Raw genomic sequence first — 23,328 nt, forward strand, 5'->3', positions numbered from 1 at the left:
CATAAGGCTGGCGGGTGACTAGTGTGTCTAGGAAAGGGAGGCAGTTGTTTTCCTCTTTTTCCAGGGTGAACTTGATTCTGGCGTGTTGGTTGTTTAAGTCTGTAAGGAAGGAGAGGAGTGTTTCAGAGCCATGTGGCCAAATAGCGAACACATCATCAACGTAGCGAAGCCGTATGGTTGGTTTTTGTGGGGCAGAGGCTAAGGCTTTTTCCTCAAAGGTCTCCATAAAGAAATTGGCCAAGGGTGGTGAGAGTGGTGAGCCCATGGCTGTCCCCTCTATTTGTTTGTAGAATTTTCCCTGCCAAACGAAATAGCCTGAGTTCATTGTGAACTGAAATAGGGCTGAGATATCGGGGGAAAATTTAGCTTGGATTAGCTCTAAAGTTTCCTTGAGTGGGACATTTGTGAATAAGGAGGAGATGTCGAAGCTGACCATTATGTCAGTATGTTGGAGTGTAAGGTTTTCTATGCTGGCTTTGAAGTCGGCTGAGTTTTTTATGTGTGATGGTGTGTTGCCAGTATAGTGTGTGAGCTCTTTGGCCAAATGTTTAGCTAATTTGTATGTGGGGGAATCAATGCCATCCACTATGGGACGTAATGGCACATTTTCTTTATGTATTTTTGGGAGTCCGTAAATATGGGGGGGTATAGAGTTAAATGGTTTTTATCTGTTGGTAACTACTACAGGCCAAGAAGTGACTTTCTTAAGGAGCCTGTGAAGTTTTCTAATTTGTGAGTTGGTGGGATTGTAATTGATAGGGAGGTAAGTAGCCCGATCTAATAGAAGAGCATTCAGCTTACCTTTGTAGTCCTTTTGGTTAAGTACTACAGTTGCATTTCCTTTATCCGCTTTGGTGATAACTAATTCTTTATTATTTCTCAATTCCTGTAGGGCTTTAAATTCCTTGTTGGATATATTGGTTTTGGGTGGTTTTGCTATGGAAAGGACACAAGCTACATCCAGTCTTACACTGTTGGCGATTTGATGTGGAAGGTGGCGGATTCCTCTTTCAATCTGGATCATAATATCCTCACTTGGTATTTTTCTGGGAGCAATGGAGAAGTTGTGGCCACGTGAAAGCACGTTGAGAGCTTCAGGCTTCAGGGTGACTGAAGAAAGGTTGATTACGGTGTTGGTAGCAAGTTTTGGATTGACGGTAGAATTCTTTTTTAATTTATCGAATTTCTTCATCTGTCGGCCTCGTATCTTTTCAAACTCTTTGTCTGCAGCGGTACACGAGATGTCATGTAAAATTGACCACAGTTCTTGATTCAAAGTGCACGAAAGTTCATCTTCGAGGGTACGAATAGCTTCGTTAATTTCGGCTAAGCCTAACCGCGTGGCGGTGATTTGTTCGCGAAGTAACGCGTAGCTAGCGCGGTTGTATACGGAGCGCTTTTTGCGACACAAAACGGTGCTTCAATTTTACACAGTTCGCGATTACCTTGTTATCCCGGCAGCGTTTCAGGAAAGTCAGACGATTTAATTGTCTAGACAGCTTCAACTTCATTTTACCATATTGGCGAGCTTTCCGTGCGATCGTATCTCCATGGATGATGTTGATTCTCGTAGATAGGCTTATACGTTGGTTATGCATTTCTAAATAACTTAGGGAATTGAAACAACGTAGATCCGAATATAAATTAAATTATATTTTAATAGATATTTCCGATATTTCGGCAATGTCACATTGCCATTTTCTAAAGGAACATAGCCCTTAACACTGAACTAAATCACATCCTCAACACTTTCTCAGCCAATGGCTACCCCCCCAAAAAAATCCAAAAAATATTAAAACCTACAAACCACAGACCCCCTCCTCCCCCCCTCCACAAAAAAGATTACTCTAAATCCATCACCATTCCCTACATCCGAGGCACCTCAGGAAAAATTACCAAAATTCTAAAAAAACATGACCTCACCTCCTGTTACAGGCCTTACAGAAAATTGGCATCCCTTATCCGCTCTACCAAAGACCAACCACTTCCCCTAGACCTACCTGGTGTATACCAGGTCCCTTGCAGTTGTAAACTGTCGTACTTTGGCCAAACAGGCAGGACAGCGAATATCAGAATTTCTGAACACAAGGACTACATCCGGTTTTACAAGTATAACCATTCTGGTCTTGCAGACCATGCGCTGGATACTCGCCACAGAATACGGTGGAAGAAAGCAACAATAATACACCGGAGCAAATATAAATTCGAAAGATTATTTATGGAATCAGCCTCTGCCCTAAGAAACTCTCCAAACCTCAACAAATTTGGTTGTATGCGACTGCCCCAAATTTGGGAGGCATACATATGAGAACAGGTTGAAGATTTGTGGGTTGCAGAAACTAGTTGATAGGCAAAAAAGGGGAGATATGATTGAGACATTCAAATTGCTAAAAGGATTCTATAGGATTAATTCAGATGATATTTTTGAGATCAGGACTGGTGGTGGGAGAACTAGGGGACACCCATGGAAGCTGGGCAAGAGCATGGTTAGCAGGGGTGTTAGAGCTGGGTTCTTTACTTTTAGAGTGGTAAATGAGTGGAATAAGCTGCCAGAGTCTGTTGTGGGTGCTATGACAGTGAGCGAGTTCAAGGCAAGGTATGATAGATACTGTGAGAATGTTGAACAGCTGTGTGAACATGATGTTTAGGGCCTCCCTCGATGAGTCTAAGGACTCCTGGAGTAGCCCGTGGTAATAATAATAATAATAATAATAATACATCAGCAGACCTTCAGCCCAACGGCCAAGAACGCCTACTTAGCCCGCCAGAGGGCACCATCAGGACTTCTAGGAGAACGATAGCTTCAAATCTTCATTCTCAGTTACTGTATTGTTATTGCCTGTGTGCACCTGCCTTTTTGTAAGTTCCTTTAGAAAATGGCAATGTGACATTTCCGAAATATCGGAAATATCTATTAAAATATAATTTAATTTATATTCGGATCTACGTTGTTTCAATTCCCTAAGTTATTTAGAAACTCCAACATTACTGATTAAGCTAGACTGGATGTGGAAGTTTTTGTTATAAACAGTAATCTAATGCAAATCGTACATTTACTTACCCAAATTCCCGATAATCCTCTCCACTTTCCCAATATCCTTGATCTTTCTTTTTGTTATTATTATGTGACACTTCTACTGATTCCAAGGACTCTTTGTAGGAGGGCACCCTACCCTACTCTATGCCACTACACACATTTCACTGTCTCCCTGCTACTTGATTTTCCAACTAGACACAATGACACCACTACTATCAATGCTATCTATCACTACCACCAACAGCAACATTATTTTTTGTCTGTAAATTACCTGTATTCTCATGACTGATTTGACTGTATGCAGGATGAAAAACCCCAAGTTTCTTGGAGAAAACGCCCTGCTATCTCCATATGAGAGTGGCTAATTCACTTTCAATTGAAAAAAGTCCCCTATAAAGATTCCTCTCATCACAACGAGAATTGAACACAGGTCCTTTCCATTCGAATGGTGCAGTGCTCCATTATTCTTCCAATTGTGCTACAAGGCTCTTTATCTTTTTATTTTAACTAGTACTCCTTCCAGATAAACTGAAGAGGTTACTTCTCTCTTCTGACAGCTATATCAAGTAGAAAATTTTCTGATCTCGTTAATTCAGTTTGTTAATGAGATTATAATTAGTTTCTTGGTAGGTGGTTCTGTCACTTAAAAGAAAGGATATTTGGTATGTGATCAGAATCCCTGCAGGTTAATTATTACCAAGTGTGAGAGAATGGGTAGGAGCAATGTATTGATGGAAATTTTCTGTGAGTAACCAGTGAAGCTGGAGACTTGGGGATGATAGTGGACAAAAAGTTAATGAACTACATGTAAAGTGTATAATAAATTTAGTTTAATCCTTTATCCAAGTGTGAGCAAACAAAGTTTGCGCCTGAAAATATCTTTAGGACTGAGGTAAGGTAGTACAACACCAGGCAACTCATAGCAAAGGTGGACCAAGTTAACATCACTCCTATCTCAGTATCTACTATAATGCAAAACACATCTCCTTGCGGATATGTATAATGTTATGCATTAAGGGAAGGGCCACTACCCAGACTACTGGGTACTAGCCACTACTGAGATAGGAGTGATGTTAGCTTGGTCCACCTTTGCTACGAATTGCCTGGTGTTGTACTACCATACTTCAGTCCTGAAGATATTTTCAGGTGCAAACTTTGTTTGCTCACATTTGGATAAAGGATTAAACTAAATTTATTATAGTCTAACCAAGTGCAAAATAAACTTTCTACATGTAAAGTGGTTAAGTCTTCACATGAATATGAATAATTGCACTATTATTATTATTATTTGACACTTCCAGGGAGTCCAAAGGCTCATTGAGGGAAGGCACCTGCTCTACAACTCTGTCTCCACCACTCAATCCACCAGCTGACTCCACAAACACCATCTACCACCAACCACCACCACTAGTATTTCCACAGACAATCACAAACATCCATGCCCATGGTGGGATTCGAACCCCGCAGCCTTTTGGCTAGAGAGCAGATATGCTAACCACTCGGCCAACCAGTCTTGAAGAGAACACTAACTTGTAGAAAAAATGAAGTTATTCTCCCACTTTATAAGGTTGTAAGACCCCATCTGGACTGCTGTGCACAGATATGATTACCTTGGATCTTTGGAGATGCAATAATTACAACAGGTAACCAAGATGATTCTTGGCATATGGAAATGTGCATATGAGAATGCGTGAATGTGATCTTCGAATTTTCAAAATAAATAGAAACGTTTGAGAAATAGGCAGATATAATGGAGACATGAAATCTGAGAAAGGGATTTTACATTTAGATCTGAGTGAGATTTTGCAGCTTATGAGAATTGGTAAGAAAACTCAGGGTCCCCCCACGAAGCTGACTGACAAAGTGGTTGTGATTAGGAGTTTTGAGTGCAACCTTCGTGAATTATGTGTTCAACAAATGATGTGATAAGTATCTAAGCATTGTGTAACTTAGAAAAGGCTCTCCGTTAGTGAGTCTTTGGACTCCCTGAAAGAATATGCAAATAATAATAATATTATTAAACCATGGTAAACCAAAATGTATGTGAAGCTTGTAACGTGGTTAAGAGATTGACTGGTAAACACTACAGAGTGGTATATTACTGTTATTATTATTATCATCCGTCCATAGAGTCATGACTTATTGTGGAACATCTTACTATTCACACACAGATTCACGTCGTCATCAAACTGTGAATTAAACCCATTTACTGATTAGTGGAATGTATGATGCAGTCAAAGCCACAGAATGGCAAGAAGACTGATCACTCTCTGTATGGGTTAATGTTCACAATGTCTATCTCTTCTAACTGCACATTCCTCTCCCCCTCTTTCCTTTCATCTAACAATAAACCAATAATGAAACAGACCAATAATGATGGCAACACTGCAATCAAAATAAATAACTCCCTCAATAACCAATACATCCAAACAAATCAAATGATGCACAATTTTCCAAACATACCAGAATTGCTAAAAAAAATAAATAAATAAAATAATAAAATAAAATAAAATAAATCATCTCTACATATCCTTTAAAACTTCCATGGCATAAATTCACATGAACAACATTCATCACAACTGACAGAAATCCAAACCAGATCTCCTTTTCTTAACAGAAATCCAGATTGAAGCTACACCACAGGGAGGGCACCTGCTCTATAACTCTGTCTCCACCACTCAATCTGCCAGCTGACTCCACCAATGCCATCTACCGCTGACCACCACCACTAGTATTTCCACAGACTATCACAAATATCCATGCCCATGGTGGGATTCGAACCTGCAGCCTTTTGGCTGGAGAGCAGATACACTAACCACTTGGCCAGCCAGGCTGAGTGGTTACCTTCAGTGCTAAAATTATACTCTTTGTGATTAACTTAGGAACATTCACCTGTTGTATTTACTGGTCTCCAAACTCTGAAAACTGATTGGATCTCTTCACCTAGGTGACCTGAATCTCCATAACTCCAGTTAGCTCCCCTTCTCCAACACTAATGATCAGCATCACATTCAGCTTGATTACTAATAATCAAGCTGAATGTGATGCTGAAATTTTTGCTATAAGCAATGGTTTAATGCATATTGTAGAACTACCTATTCCAATTCCTGATAATCTCTCCACTTTCCCAAATACTCTTGATCTTTTTTTTTAAACTAGTTCTCCTTCCAAATACAGTGTAGAAGTTACCCTCCTCTTGGCAACTCAGACCACAATCTTGTGCAAGTTTGCAGTCTCACAATGCCACTCTGCTTACCACACCCAATCTTGAGTTCTTTGGCACTATAAAGGTACCAAATGGAAGGACCTCTGGAACTATTATTCTTCTTTTCCATGGAATGAATGACTTTTGCTTCTGCTTCTGACACAGACATGCACTGCATGAATAACAGAACTCATCCACACTGGCACGAATGATTCAACAGATGATTCAACAGATGATGTTGAACCAGAGATTGCAGTTAAAGAAAAAACTCAGCTTACTGAAGGTGGGTGGCATTAAGAACCCCAATTTGATACTTGGCCTATATACCAAAGCACACAATAAATCTAAAACATCAATCAGCAAATCCAACTTTATAAAAACCAAGAGCAGAAAACTCACCTTTTGTCTAAATGGAAGCCATGTCTTTTGGTGCATCACACAAGCTGGAGGCATAGGTTGGCAAATTCTGCCAACCTCCACCTCTCTCTCTCTCTCTTATTCAGATGGCACTACTGTTACAGCACTCAAAGCTAAAGCTGATCTCCTGGCATCACTCTTTTCCTCTAACTCCTGCATAGATGATGAAGGCAAATTACTTCCTTCTATGCCTGCAACCAAGCCAAGCACTGTATGCCTCCTGTGGTCTTTCAGCAAAAAGACATAACAAGAATGTTAGACAACCTGAACACTACAAAGTTGTCTGGTTGTGATGGCATCTTTCCTCTTATACTAAAATGTTGTGCTCCAGAGCTAACACCTGTCCTCTGTCATCTCTTCTATCTTCTTTACTCAGCTGGCACCTATCTTATCATGGAATAAAGCATATATCCAATCCATTCCAACAAAGGGAGATAAATGCCAACTATCCAAATACCAACCAATTGCCATCAACTCAATCCTCCCCAAAATAATGGGAAAAGTTATCAATAGTTAACTTCTCCACTACGTACAAGCTCACCAGCTAATCAGAGACCATCAGCATGGATTCTGCTGATCTAGATTCACAATTGATTTCTTAGCTTACATCACCCATCACTGGATATGTGATGGGTGATGTAACGATAAACATGCACTATTTAATAGTGTTTGGCATCAAGGCCTGTTTTACAAACTGCTTTCCTTTGTTTTACATGCCACCTCTGTAACTGTATAGCCAGTTTTCTCTCTAGTCTTGCTTATCATGGTAGACTGCACCCTCTCTTCTATCTTTACAACTAATGCAGGAGTGCTTCAGGGCTCCATTCGATCCCCTGCCCTCTTTCTCTCATGCATAAATGACCTACTCTCATTCACTTCAAATCCTATCCATAGCTTTGCCAACAATAGCACTGTCCATTCATCCTACTCCTTTGACAAACCATGTAGTGCCCAGACACCTTTACATCAAGATCATCTGCAACCAGTGCCATAAAGACCAATCTCTATGCTTTCTTTCAGTGAGGCAAGGATAACCTAGTCACCTTCAATGCTGCCAAAAGTAATCCTGCCTTTTCTCTCACAAAAGGAATCTCAGCCCACCTTCCCTGATCCTCGGTAATATGCATATCATTAGACAGGATAGATTATCCCTCTCTCTCCTTGGCCTGACATTTACCTTCAGCTTCTAAAAAGCTAGTCATTCTTTTCTGCTCAAGCAGCTATTTTACACCCTCCTATCTACTATTTTATATAAATCCCAAATCCATCCATCCTTAGAATACTGTTCACACATTTGGAGTGGTGCACCCAAAACCTCCCTAAAAACTCTTAATGCTGTCTAGACAAGAGGGACTCAGCTCATAGATGCAGGCTTCATTCATCTTCCATCTCACAGATGCAATGTTTCAGATCTGTGTCCCTTCCACAGTATACTTCCATGGTCAATGGTCCAGTGAATTAGTAAGTATCATTCCTTCATTTGCTGTTGGACCTGTTCAAATAACAGCAGCAGTTGTCCGGCATCCAACTGCAAACACATCGACCCTGCTTATACTCTTCCTTATTTATTCCAACTGCCACTGCCCTATGGAACAACCTTCTTCATAATGTGTTTCCCAATAACTACAATGAACAGCTCTTTAAGAAAAATGTCAATAGACTTCTACTTTATCAGTTTTTAACTGTACTTCACACACAACAGTGATGCGCTGTTGGTTCTTGTGCCTCTTTTTGGATAAATAAAAATAAGAACTTTTTTACACCTCATCATACACTGGTGTTCAAAAGCTAAGGATAAATTACATTTTTACCTGTACATGAAAAACATTTCATGACTACAGCCAAATTACATATAGATGTGCAAGCATACTAATAAATTATGTTACACAAGAAATGTGTTATAAATTTTGTGCAAATTAAATTGCAATATGTTTTTGGCCAAAGTTACAAATTTCCTAAGCACGTAGTTAAGGAATTAATGTACAGTGCTTACAGAAACCTATGTGCATTGCCATTTCAGGATGGAATGTGTCCCTCCCGAAGCTGTGATGCAGTTCTCCCGATGTCATACCATTCTTAGCACCAAGTGATTTGGGAGTTCTTGAGGCAAACTGACCCACTTCTCCTTTAGAGCAAGGATAAGGCCTTGTTTCTTTTCTGGAGAGAAATTTTGAGCAGCAGTGTGTCTCTGTATTGTGTCTCAAATGTGTTCCATGAGGTTGAGATCTCGGGAGTGTGCTGGCCACTCAATTCGATTAGTATCCTCATCTCCAAAAGTATCTCTCTACTGCTCATGTATGATGTGGAGTAGCATTATCATCCATGAAAATGAATTCTTCACCTACAACACCATGGAACAATCAAACATAACATTGAAAAACTTTGTTGTAATATCGTTCACCAGTCATAATTTCTTTTTCCAGCAGTTGTAGCTCAGTGTGTCCATTAAGCATAATGCCTCTCTACATCATGATCTCAGTACTACCATATCTATCCCTTTCAAGAACATTCTCACAATGGTAAGCAGTACTGCTTTCATGCCTGATCAGGTGTCAACTAGCATTGGAGGAAAGACTAAAACGACTCTCATCTGTAGAGAGTGCATTAGCCCATTGATGTCGTGACCAATTTGAATGGATACAACCCCACTGAAAACATGCTCTACAATGAGCTGTGGATAAAGGTATGCAGACTACAACCTACTTGTTGCAAATGTCTTGCCACAGTTTGTCAAGATATCTGCCTACCTGTGCTTGAATGGAGCCATCTTGCAAGCTGATCTGTTGTGGTGTGCTGATTACATTTTGCTGTTATAACCAATAATCTGTCTTCATGCTCCATGAGAATGTGTTCATGCTCCAATGGAATGTGTTTCAGACATTTGCTAAGAGGTCGCCCTCGCAGAGCAAGGGTGACCTCTTAGCAAACGTCTGAAACACATTCCATGTCCAAAATGCTGCCCATAGTCTGAATACAACACTCTATGAGATTCCAAACTTTCTGGCAATATCAGTAATTCTGTGATCTTCTTCAGACTAGACAGACTGTCATGCTCAAATTTGGTTGCCTAGTTTTCATCATGATAAGAAAACACGGGAGAGGGTATGCAGATAAATGAGCAATGTGATATCAGGACTCTGGAGTGTTGATTATGCAGTTAAATATGTGCATTGACATATTTAGGATGTCAATGTAAATTGACATCCTAAATGGAATGTAAATTATGGAGTTTAGTGGATAGGAGGAAAAGAGATAATATGATAGAAACTTTCAGTTTGGTTAAGAGATCTTATCAGATTAAACTAGAGATAAAAAGAGTGGATGGTAAGATGAGAAGAATAATCAGCCATCTCTGAAAGTTGTATGAAGATGTTATGAAGAAGGGTGTGAGTAGTAGATTTTTTACATGGAGAGTTGAGTTGTTGGTGACTGGAACACATTGCTGGAGTGTCCACGAGTCTACTGACTTTGTGCAAGTTATTGTAATAATAATAATTATTATTAATACTATTTGCAAGAAATAAATAAAGACTATATACCCTGCCTTTTGCCTAAAATTAATAATAGAGAAAAGAAGAGAATACAATTTAGAAACACATATTGTATTTAGAAAGGGGGATTTACCATCCCCCTTTCTGTTTACCATCCCCCTTTCTGTTACCATCCCTTTGTGTTTTAAAAGCCGGGTACGAAACTCGGATCGAAATCCATAGAGTTTCAAGCCGAAAAACTATCAGCAGGCCCAAGTGTAAATGATCACTTGGGTAGTACCACAATTTCACCAGTAAAATAGCTTTTTGGCTTATTAAACATATTGTATTTATTGACTTTGAAAAAGCATTTGACAAAGTTAAAAGAAACATATTATTTAACATATTAAAAGAAAGACAAATACCAAATAACATCCTAAAAGCTATCACAAGTATATATGAAAATAATCAAATACAAATAAGATTAAATCACGAGCTATCATATACGAGAGAGATAAACCAAGGGGTCTGACAGGGATGTCCCCTCTCAGCAACTCTTTTTAATATTTACTTAAATGAAATAATAATAAAATGGAATAAAAATTTACATCAAGGAATTAAACTTTCTCCTACACAGTGAACTTAAACACTCTCCTTTTTGCTGACGACCAAATAATAATTACAAATTCTGAAGATAACTTACAGAAAGCTATTTTAGATCTAAATGAGATAGCCAAAGATTATGGTATGATAATATCAACAGAAAAATCAAAAACTATGGCCTTTAAAGGACAAGATCCAGCAAGAACTAAAATAGTAATAGATAACAGATCTTAGAACAGGTGAATTCATTTAACTACCTAGGATGTATGAGCACATATGAAAATGCAAAAGATATAAACGTAAAAATTGCAAAATATTTAAAAGTAACAGGTGTAATTAACTCTATATTTAAACCAAACCTAGTTCAAAAATAAACCAGACTAAAAGTATACAATACATTAGCCCTACCAGTCTTAATGTATGGAAGTGAAATCTGGACAATAAAACAAAAAGGCAAACAAAGATTAATAACAGCAGAAATGAAGTTTATGAGAAAAACTGCAAAGTATACCCTATTTGATCACAAAAGAAATGAAGAAATTATGAAAGAATTAAACTAAAAACCAGTAATAGAAAAAATTAAAAAATATAAACATAAATGGATGGAACATGTTCAAAGAATGAAAACAGAAATATTACCAAAACAAGCCTTAAAGTACAAGCCATTAGTAAAAAAAAAACCAGGACGTCCTCTTAAACGATTCAACAATGACTTCTAAGGCCGGAACAGGCCATGCTAGGCCTAAATCTTTGATACGCATCATCATCATCATCATCATGCGTACTTTAGAACTATAGCATTTATAGTTCTTTTCATTTTAGAAAAAATTAAACTTCCTCTAAAAAAAAAAATAATGCCTCTTATACCAACATATCTGATCTCGATATGTTTAGCTCTAACCTGTATAAAAATGGTTAAAAAGTTAACATTTTTATAACTTCTTAAAAAAACATAAAAGTTAATACTTTGTAGCACTCAGCCGAGTTCTCAATTGGAATCAGAAAGAACCTTTTTTGCAACTGGTTCACTTCACTTATCACCAAATAAAGAAGTTGGTGGAATGATTTTCAGTGCACTGGACAAACACATAATCTGTGAAGCTCTGTGTCCAGTTGTTTTGACAAAGTTAAAAGAAACATATTATTTAACATATTAAAAGAAAGACAAATACCGAAGTTCTTGGTACTGAAGTTCTTGTTTCAAAACCTTGCTTAAACTCTAAGTCTAATCTGAAAAAAAAACAGAATAATGTACTGGTCTTGTCTTTAATTGCAACACTTTTTCTAATTTGTCTATCAATATCTTGGGTTCTGTAGTTTCTTGGCATATCTTCTGACAGTGAAGAACTAGTAGCGATCATCTTCCTTGAAAAGCTTTGTAAATATAATTTTTGCAGATTCTTTGTTATATATAATTATAATAGCTATTAACTAAGAACAAAGTTATAGAATGGCAGTAGAGTGATGAGAGTAAGTAGTAGTATGAAAGTGGAGATGCCTACAATTATTAGATAGTAGATACAGTAAGTCACAGATATACTGAGTCAGTATTAGTGGTATTACTAATTCACTATGATTCTTAGTATATGAGTCATTGTATTATCTAGCAATCACAGACAACTACTTCACATGATACAGTATCTTATTATTTTCATTATTGAAAATAAATGAATTGCAACACTTTAATATGTCTGGGAAATCCTGGGAATATTTTCCAATTCCTGGGATTTTAAAATTCAATAAATACATACAGGATCCCTGGGATTCCTGGGTCAAGCAACCCTGGTTACTGCCCACACCGAGGAACTTTGGTATCTTAAGTTGAATTAATGTAGAAGTCATATATTTTTCATATACTTTTCATTTTTATAAAAAAAATTATAAAAAAAAATATAAAATTGATAAAAAGGGGATAAAAAAATCCTTAGCCCACCCACAATACAAATGTACTATAGGTTTACTAATAACCTTTCATGAGTGGGAACCACATAAAAAAAAAAAATAGCTTACAGAAAGTTCAGTACATGGATGGAAAAAAAGAGGATACGATAGTAATAACCTATAAATTACTGAAGGGATTTTATAGGATAGATCAGGAGCAGTTTTTCAGTACATGGTATGATGGGAAAGAATAAGGAGACATCCCTTGAAATTGAGCACTCTGAAAATTAAGTAAGGCTGTGGTTTGCAAAGGACTGATGAGCAGATTTTTTTCACTTGGTGAATAGCAAATGAGTGATAATTATTAATATTATTATTATCATTATTAACATTTGGCCTCCATGGAGTCAGAGACTCATCGTGGGAGGTCACACTATTGCACATAGTGCTCATCCAACACACACTATTACACACGATGCTCATCCAACACACACTATTACACACAATGCTCATCCAACACACACTATTGCACACAGTGCTCATCCAACTGTTTCTTATATTGATTCAAGATTCATTTGTGTTGTGGGTGTAGACACACCCACAACACAAATGTACTGTAGGTTTACTAATAACCTTTCACTGACTAGCTTGTATGTCTCAATCATATCCCTCCCCCTCTTCCTCCTATTCATGAGGCTCTGCAGCTTACATTCTCTCAATCTGTCCTCATACTGCACATTCCAACTGTCCTCATACTGCACATTCCAAAGACCACTGACTACCTTTGTGAATCTTCTCTGGATCCTTTCCAACATATCCTTGTCACTTTGTCACTATGAAAACCTGGCGACTAAATCTGAGCACAATAATCCATATGAGGCCTGATCAAGACCTTATACAGTGGAATCATTTCCTCTCTATTTCTGCATGTCAGGGTCCTCTGCATTGTTGCCATTATTCAGTGTGATGTCTTCACAATGTGGCCCCTGAATTTCAGGTCCTTGTCCACCATCACTTCTGGATCTCTCATCTCCTCTACTTCCATTAAAGTTTCCCCACCAAGTGTATGTATACTTTGCGTCTCATCGTTGCTTACCAAATCTCAAAACCTTTCACTTTGCAATATTGAACTGATAGTTCCACTCATCTGCCCAATCATGAAATCTATTCAAGTCCTCTTGTAAGGCAATAACTTCCGCTTCACTCTGCATTGCTCTCCCCCAATTTTGCATAATTTGCAGACAGCTGGATATCACTAGTTTAACCCAACCCAATATCATTAACATACAAATTTAACAACAGTGGCCCCAAAACCGGCTCCTGCGGCACACCGCTAGTTACCTTATCTTCTTTTTCAGGATACTGCACCCCCCATATACAACTTTCTGATACCTATCTGACAGCCAATCACTGATCCAACTCAGAAGTCTGTTATCCAATCCCATCTTTTTCAATTTATTTAAGAGCTTATCGTGTGGCAGTCTATCAAAAGCCTTTGCAAAATCTAAGTACACAACTATATATGCATCTGTATAATTCTCGAAATGCAGTCATGCACTGCTTGTGATAGATACTGCCTTATCATTTCCTATGCATTGTCAACATATTTTCTGCTCAATTCATCAGCCCAATGTATTGATTACTAGTAGACTGCAGAGCTGTATAATTAGTTGCAAAAGTGAGTGATAAGTTACTGTCAGCAAATGAGTTTAAAAAAAGTATAATGGGCATATAAAAATGTTGTCATGAAAAGGGATTTGAAAAAGTTGTTGTAGGAGGTGAAGGATAATAATGTCATTGGGAAAGTGGTTAGTTTGTTGCCCAGATGTGAGAGTCGTGAACTGAGAAGAGCGGTAATACTAAATGACAAGATGGCTGAATTGGGTAAGGTAGAGAGTGTTCAATTTGTGAATATATAGAATGAATTCAAATGCATCCCATCAAAACTGATGGAATGCATTTGAATTGGTTTGGTGATACAGTGGAACTATAAAGTGGGTAATTATGAGAAGCTCCACAGTCTACTAGTAATCAATACATTGGGTTGATCAATTCAACAGACAAAGATGTTGACAATGCATGGGAAATGATAAGGCAGTATCTATCACAAGCAGTTCATAACTGAATACCAAGAATTAAGCAAATAAATAGAATAGGAGTGAAATGGATGAACAGTGAAATCAAGCAAGCATAGTTACAAAAGAAGTTGTTATGGAGGAAGTACAAGACAAATTGCAGTGAACAGATGCATGAAGAATATAAACTGCAGCCCAGAAAAGTGAAATGCATGGTTAAAAAAAGAAAAAGTAGAATATGAGAGGAGATTGGCCACTCAGGTCAAATCTAATCCAAGGGAATTTTCTGCTATGTGGCAAACAAGAGGAAAAATAATTATGGCAGGTTGACATTGTTGGATAGTGATGGCACAGAGTAACCATAAAAATGATATAGTGGAATTATTTAATGAACACTTCATCATTCACACCACTTATCAGTGGTGTGAATGATGCTATTCAATATATAGAAGGGAGCCAAGGATTAGGAGAATTAAAGGCAAAAGAATCAGAGATGTATCAAAGTGTTGCTTGAATTAAATATTAATAAGGCTATAGGAATGGCTTTGAGCTGATTATTTAATGAAAGGCTTACAGAAACTAGCGTCAACACTCAAGTAGTTGGTAGGTCATTTCCCCTCCTATGTTAAAAATACACAGCACTTTTTAAACAAAATCAAAGACCGGTAAACAGTGAAGGAAAACACACTGGAAAAAGATGATTTATCAGTCAATTTTGACATCTCTGCTCTCTTCACAAATGTCCCAATCAATGACATCCTTCTATTACAGGACAAATTCCCTCTCGATATCAAAGCGCTCTTTGCGCATATACTACGCTCTGGCTATTTTGTGTGGCAAAACACTTTGTACCTACAAAAAGAAGGCACAGCCATGAGCTCACCATTATCCCCCCCCTATTGTTAACTTTTACATGGAACATTTTGAGCAACGTGCTCTAGATTCCTCTCCTTTAAAACCCAAAGTCTGGCTTAGATATGTTGATGAGGTTTTCACTGTCTGGCTCCATGGCCTCCAGACAGTAGACATCTTCCTCAGCCACCTAATGAAACAACACACAAATGCATACAATTCACAATTGAGATTGAAAAGCAGAACACACTTCCTTTTCTAGATACACTTGTCACACATCTTCCTTCTGGCAGTCTTTCCTTCACTGTTTACGGAAACCGACACATACTAGACAATATATATACAAAAACTAGGAGGTCATTAATACACTTAAAAACAGGGCTTTGAATATTTGCTCCAATGAACAGTCACTTAAAGATGAATTTAAAGCAGAACACACTTTCATTTCTAGATACACTGGTCACGTCTTCCTTCTGGCAATCTTTCCTTCACTGTTTATCGGAAACCGACACATACTGGCCAATATATATACACAAAAACTAGGGGTCATTAATACACTTAAAAACAGGGCTTTGAAGATTTGCTCCAATGAACAGGCACTTAAAGATGAATTAAAAGTTTTCAACAATACCTTCCTAAAAAAATGGTTACAGCCAATACTATCAACAAAATTCTGTACAAGACCTCACTTAAAAACAAAAATAAACAAGACTACAGTAAAACTATAACTATTCCATACATTAAAAGAATATCAGACAAAATAAACAGAATACTACAAAAATACAACCTTAACACCACCTTTAAACCTCCTGCAAAATTAAAGAATTTACTCAACTCATCCAAAGATCCACTCCCTCCACTGGCCCACCCTGGAGTATTCCATATTCATTGCACATGTAATTTGCCCTATATAGGGGAAACAGGATGCACAATTCCTATCAGAAAAAAGGAACATAAACGACACATTAAATATAATAACAATGGTCAAGCTGGTCTTTCTTATCATACCCTGAACCATAGAATTGACTGGAAAAGCCTGTTGCTTACAGCACATCAAAACATGGCATGAACGTAAATTTAAGGAGGCCGTGAGATTCTTATCAATCACCCTAATCTTAACAATAATGATGATCTAAAAATCCCAAATATATGAAAGGCACATATTCTACCCACCTTAACCTTTCTCCCTAAGAGTTAATTATAAATAGGACCATAGGTAATTTAGGATCTTAAATCTAATATAACAATTGTCATGGTAAATTAGGACATCATTTTACTTTAATAAAACTATCTATATAAAAGAATGTTTCTCTGATGTTGTAGAATATAGCTTTGATGTAGTTAATTTATTTGATTTTATTTCATTTATTTATTGTAATTTTATTTTATTTTCATTGGAGGTCAGGCCAGTAGAATAATCGTTGATCAAATCATTGTCTCTTCAGCATACTATATGAAAAGTAATTTATCTTGTCTCTGTATATATATGTGTATACTCCAGATGATGACCTTAATATGAAGGTCGAAACGTCGGGAAATTAAAGTAGTTATTTATAACACGGTTGTAGAGTCCATAATTTGTGTAAAATAAAGTGATCACTGTGTAACACTAAAAGAAAGGAAAATCTTACAGTGATGAAGGTTCCTAAGAAGTGGAAAAGAAGACAAAATAATACTGCTCCAGAAGCATGGTTTCATAACAGATTTTTCTAATTATAGCCCAGTCTGTAAATCTGCAGTTTTGATCAATGTGTCGGTAAAAGAATACAGGATTGGATTGATGGACATAAAATATCCTATGATAGTCAGCATGAGTTTGCGAAGGGCAGTTCTTGTTTTAGAAATCTGCTTATGTTTTATGATAAGGTGAAATGTGTTAGATAAGGGAGAATCATATACAGTAATATGCTTGAATTTTGCAAAAGCATTTGATGAGATTATAGTACATGTGATAAGTTGTTGTACAAGTTGCAGAGGATAGGAATGGATAGTATATTGGTTAGATGGATCAGAGATTGGCTCTCTGAGCAATACCAGCAAGTTGTATATGATGGAGCAGTGTCTTAGAAAAGGAAAATGACCAGTGGTGTGCCTCAGGGTTCTGTTCTTAGGTCCTACTATTTAACTTATTTGTTAATGATATTTCATGTGGATTGACTGGGAATCTTCAATGTTTGCCGATGATGCAAAGTTAGGTAGAATTATCAGGAGCAGTGCTGATGTTAATTCTCTATAGCAGCGTTTTGCAAACTTTTCCTATGATGGAACACTTTACAAATCCTGAAATTTTAATGAAACACCTTGGTTAGAGTCGAGTATCATAGGTCTCGTATTCAATGTAAAGCTAAGTGCACACTATCACCGAAGCAGGCTGTATCGCATCGCAAAAATGTGACACTGCACACTACAGGCATGCCGGGCCGCATTGCATCACATTGACCTTGCTTGTGACAACACATTTCCTAGAATAGATACCTCCGTACTTCACTCACGCTCGGAGGTGTCAACAACCATTGGCGGCTGCATCAAGGCCAGCGCATGCTGGCATTAATAGCACAATCCACATGTAAAATCAGCAGCGCCTGATTTTTAAACATGTTTGAACTTGTCGCAGCATTTAAAACCATTCTTGGCTCATATTAATTTTGATAATTTTTCACGGACCACTTATCCACTTTCCGCAGAACACTGGTGTTCCGCAGAACACAATTTGGGAAACCCTGCTCTACAGGAAGAGTTGAATAGCTGTATTTCAGGAAGTGGATTAGATTCGGGATCTTGGAGTGATAGTAGATAGTGGACTGAAGCTCCGGAGGCAGATCACACCTGTTGCAAAGACTGCACATTGTATTGCTGCTATGAAGTACATCGACATGTAGAGATAAGGAGGTGGTGCCTCTATATAAGGCATTGGTCTGACCACACATGAACTACTGTGCTCATATTTGGATCTCTGGATGAGCTGAGTGAGTTTGAAGGTTGCCTTAATATTGTATTTATGTAGTATTCTATCTATTTTTTCCTGATATATCCCTAATGTATGGTATGGCTATGCCATTCTTTTAATCTTTTTTTGCTTTTAATAGCATTTTTGTGGAGGATCGTTTGAACTGTATTTTTTTATTGTGTTGGATTTCTTGTGTAGCCATTTGCAAATGTTTGGCTAATAATTTCATATTCTTTGTTCAGTGCTTGCTCTTTGGAGCAAATTATGATTACTCTGTGTTTGAGGGTGCTGATGATCCCTAGTTTTTGTGTTGATTCCTTCAACTATCAGTCATAGTAGTGTTTTTGTTTTGTGTATTTTTGGCAGGCCATAAATTCTGGGAGTGTGGGCATAATGTGGTATTAGTTTTTTAATTGTTTCCTCTGGTCACGTGATCACTGACTTGATTAATTCTGTTTTCCTTTTGATGCGATTTGCAGGGTTAACCATTTGGTACATGTTGTAATTGGATACCAATTGGTTCATTTTTTCCAGGTATGCTGTCTGATCAGGGTTAATGGGAGCATTGCCTTTATCTGCTTTGATAATAACCATGTCTTGGTTATTTCTTAAAGATTTAAGGGCTAATTATTCTGCTTTGGTTAAATTGCAACTTTACTGTTTATTGGAATTTAGTATGTAGGATGTTTCCATTCATATTTTATTGGCAAATTGGAAGGGAGGTATTTTAGACCTCTTTCAATGTGGTAAATGAAATTAGTATGTTTACTGACCTTGGTGTGTTAATGTAGTTCAGGCCTTTTTTTCTTAATTATAAGTAAAGTAATTATTCCAACATGTGTGATTTTGTCTCCATAAATTCTTCGCTATGAATGCTGTCCACCATGTAACCTTAAAAGAAAGATATTATCAGATCATTTAAATTCAAAGTATTGTTATGTCGCTTTTATTCTTCATTATTTCTTACTTATATATACAGGCATGTTTACATATCTAAATACTCCAATATCACAGTGGCAATGATATTTTTATTGCTAGAATTACAGTTTCATGGGAATTTCAAGAGTGACAAAAGCACTCCACTAGTTATCTTCTCATTTTATGGAATAAACAAAAATGCACCATAACTGAGAGCACAACTGGTGGAGTGCTTTTGCTGCTTATTGATTGCCAGGAATAGTAATTTAACAAATTACATTCATTGCAATTTATGTAACATTTTATGCTGTTTTAAATTAGTATTAAAAAGTGAAGTTAATAAATAAATATTGTTTTTATTTTTCTTTTATTTATTTATTATTATTTTTTTTGACAGAACATAGAGTGGTTGGAGCAGATGGTGCCAGCATTAGCTCTGTAGGTAGTAGTCCTACACTTGTTGCAGAAGATATAAGCAAAGTAGTAGAAAGGAGATCCAGGAGAGACATGTGGCCAGAAGAAAGAGATCATTCTATATCAGGCAAGACTATTACGGTTTTTATGTGGGAGCCACATAAAAAATTTTTTTTCTGTGACAGATTTATTTGTAAACCTATAGCACATTCACACTGTGGAATGCTATGGATTTTTTTTCTCCATTTTTTATCGATTTTATATATGCTTTTGGCATTTTTACTTATTTTTTAAACCAGTTAATATTCTGAATATTACTTGGGATAATGCATAAGTTTTATATTAATATAAAAACTATAAACTATATGTAAATAAAATATATATAAATTATGAATGTTAAAACAAATTTTTATAATTTTATATATAATATATATGTTATATGATATTACTGAAAAATATATTTTGAATTCTTTTCTATAAGATGTTTATAACTAAAGATGTTTATTAATTCTTTTTAATTAGTTAGTACAAGGGAAAGAGAAGAAATGCTATATAGCCAACATGGAAGAACAGAAATGATGTCATTTGATGTTGCCTCCAGCATAGGTGCCAACAGAGGACGATCTAGGTCAGTTGCACCAGGAGAAGGATCATTAACAAGATCTCCATCACGGAGAGTGTCAGATACTGCATCTCGCTCCCTTTCCCCTCCTGAGTTACGGTATTATTAAATTTTGTAAATGTAGATTTCATAATGTTGTCTGGATTATGTGTTCACTTTTGGGGGTAGTAATGAGGGACACACACACATATATATATAGTCATGAGTGCATAATATATATCTCTATACAATGAAAATAAGAAAAAAAAATGCTGAAGCAGTTTTTGAAGAGATAAATAAACCAAAACATTTCTAAGTATGCACAGGGTGGGAATTTCATAGTTGGAAAACAAAAATCCCATATTTGCATCTCATATTTCAATCTTCTAAAGCAGGGATCGGCAACCTTTTCAGACTCGCTGGCCACATTCAACTTTTATTTTTAATAATCGGACTGCAAGCATTTAATTAAGAGAAAATAGTGAACGAAAAAATACTTAAGTTATCAATTTTTATTATATCAATTTTAAAAAACACAGAAATATTTAAAGTACCAGATATGAAACAAGCATGAAAATGAAACTCAATGAAAAATTATTATCACGTAAAAACAAAGTAATATAGTTTATGCATCACAATTTGTGTGTCTCCTTGCGTAATGTGACTTTTGTGATTGTTTTCCCTTAGCCAAATTATCTATATCCACTTTACAACCTGAGGTGCAAATTTGAATAGAAGCATGCAAAGTTCATCAGTCAGGTTGAGAAAAAAATTTATTTTTTCTAAAACTCATGGCAGAAAATGCACAAATGTATTCACAAATATATGTGCTTCCAAATGCGACTATCATCTTCTTTGTGAAACTGATTAATACTTCACATTTTTTTGATAAGCATCGATAAAATTTTGGGATATTTTCTAATGAAAATGCGTTCTTTATTGTTTCATTTTGCTGTAATTCCAAAACTTCCATCTGTAATTGGTTTCCAACAAAAGGAAACTTTTGTTGGAAATACCAACAAAAGTTTCCTTTTGTTTGTATTTCCAAGTTGCAGTGATATCACAAAGCATAAGTATAAAATTATTTTTAATTTATTATTCATATTATAAAATGTATTATTTAAATAATTCAACATATGGGCCACATGCCATGTAAGTATGATCAACCTTTTATGGGCTGTCAAAAATGCACGTTTGGGCTGCATGCAGGCCGCCGGTTGCCGACCCCTGTTCTAAAGCATCTCTTATTCTAGGTGGATTGATATAGTAAGAAGTGCCTTTGAAGACTAAAACATAAGATCTGATAAATACTGAAGTCTTGAAAGATAACAGATTAATTTGGAGGAAAATTGTCAATAGGAAGTTAATTATCATGTGATCTTTTTATGTGGTACTATCATAATACCCTGTAGCTCCCCTCCCTCCCTCCCCCTCCAGTGTATATATCAGGAATCTGATGACGATGAAGATGATGGAAATAAGAATGATATTTGATGAATAATTTATGTATGACGAAAAATTCCATTCTTGTTTTTATCTCCTTATTTTGGCATAGTGTAAGCAACAAATGTTTGTACGTGAACCATCTTCTTGATTAAGCTTGTGATGGAGTTGTCATCAAATTGCTGTTTGTATCCCATAATGCAATACTCCCATCTCAGAGCATGTATAATGCATCCGTTATGGTGAGTTGCTTTCCAGACTAGTTTGACCTTTACTGAGGTTTCAGTGGAATCTAGACCTACAATGATACTGAGAATTATCTCAATGGCATAAGTCACGTTTCTTATATACAAGTAGCTAAACAACATATCATCTAATTATTGTATTCTCTATTCAAGATAGTTGTTGAAGTTCTTGCTGAATTGGAAAGTATATTATACCATATAAGCAGATGTATTCTCATATTCATCATAGTTTACCTTAGCATCAGTAAACAAAGGTTTGTGAATGAAGATCTTCATTATTAAGTTTAGAAATTGGCCCATAAGTCATGGAACATTCTGTATCGAGGACCTGTCTTTGTAAGGCCAAAAATGGAAGGCATTTATGTGATGTTGTTTTTCATAACTTATAAAAAAAGAAATCTGGTGAGGTCAAAAAACTTATGCACATGCTTCACAAAGATGGGCCTTTTCTAAGACATGTTCCATGACTTATGGGTTATACAGACAGCAATTGACTTCACTTACATTAAGTTGCTTTCTGTATCTCATAAGACTTGATTAATATGCACCCTTCACATGGCATGTGCATTGCCATACATTATGGTGGGCGAGAATAACTTCCCAGACTGAATTTTACATTGTGTTTATTTCCTTTTCTTTTTTTTTAGTCCCTATCCCACTTTAAATATTTTATGCTAGCCTATCTGTAGAGAGAGTATAGATTTAGTTCTAAAGATGTTGTCAATGCTTCCCACTCTAAAAGAAATGTAACATATCATAAGTTTCTCATGACATAACATAATCGTTTTTTTTTTTTTACATTAACCATCAGAACATGATTTTTATCTTACAAATGTGTATATCTCGGATCCTACTGAATATTTTAAATTCATGCATATATGAAACATTCTTATTTATGTTAAGCGAAATAGATATTTATGCTTTAATAATTCAAAGTTATTTTACCTTAGTTACTAGAATAACTAATTCAAAGTTATTTTACCTTAGTTACTAGAATAACTTTCTAAATAACATTTTGTTTTCCTTTTTCTCAGTTCCACACAGTCCTGCAATTTTTTTTTTTTTTTTTTTTTTGTACAGCATATATTCGAGTTGCTTCCATAGCACAGTCAGTTTTGACAATGCCCGTTAGTTGGAAAGACTTGGATTCGAATCTAGACACAAAGAGCGTTTATCAGGGCTTTTCAACTGAAGGTGAGAAAGTAATGGAATATGCTATG

General features: G+C 36.4%; 1 protein-coding gene across 1 annotated transcript in view; it reads left to right on the forward strand.

Moving 5' to 3' along the window:
- LOC150106868 (regulating synaptic membrane exocytosis protein 2-like) overlaps positions 1-23,328 on the forward strand; it is an 828,152-nt gene that overhangs the window by 448,138 nt on the left and 356,686 nt on the right. The window contains exons 13-14 of the mRNA XM_090393494.1: positions 19,803-19,946; positions 20,342-20,540. Coding sequence (XP_090249620.1) covers positions 19,803-19,946; positions 20,342-20,540 — 343 coding nt within the window. The remainder of the gene's footprint in view (positions 1-19,802; positions 19,947-20,341; positions 20,541-23,328) is intronic.

Source organism: Typopeltis vanoorti, chromosome 5 (assembly GCF_054136105.1).
Source record: "Typopeltis vanoorti isolate ZY-2024b chromosome 5, IOZ_Tvanoo_1.0, whole genome shotgun sequence".
Taxonomy (NCBI): domain Eukaryota; kingdom Metazoa; phylum Arthropoda; class Arachnida; order Uropygi; family Thelyphonidae; genus Typopeltis; species Typopeltis vanoorti.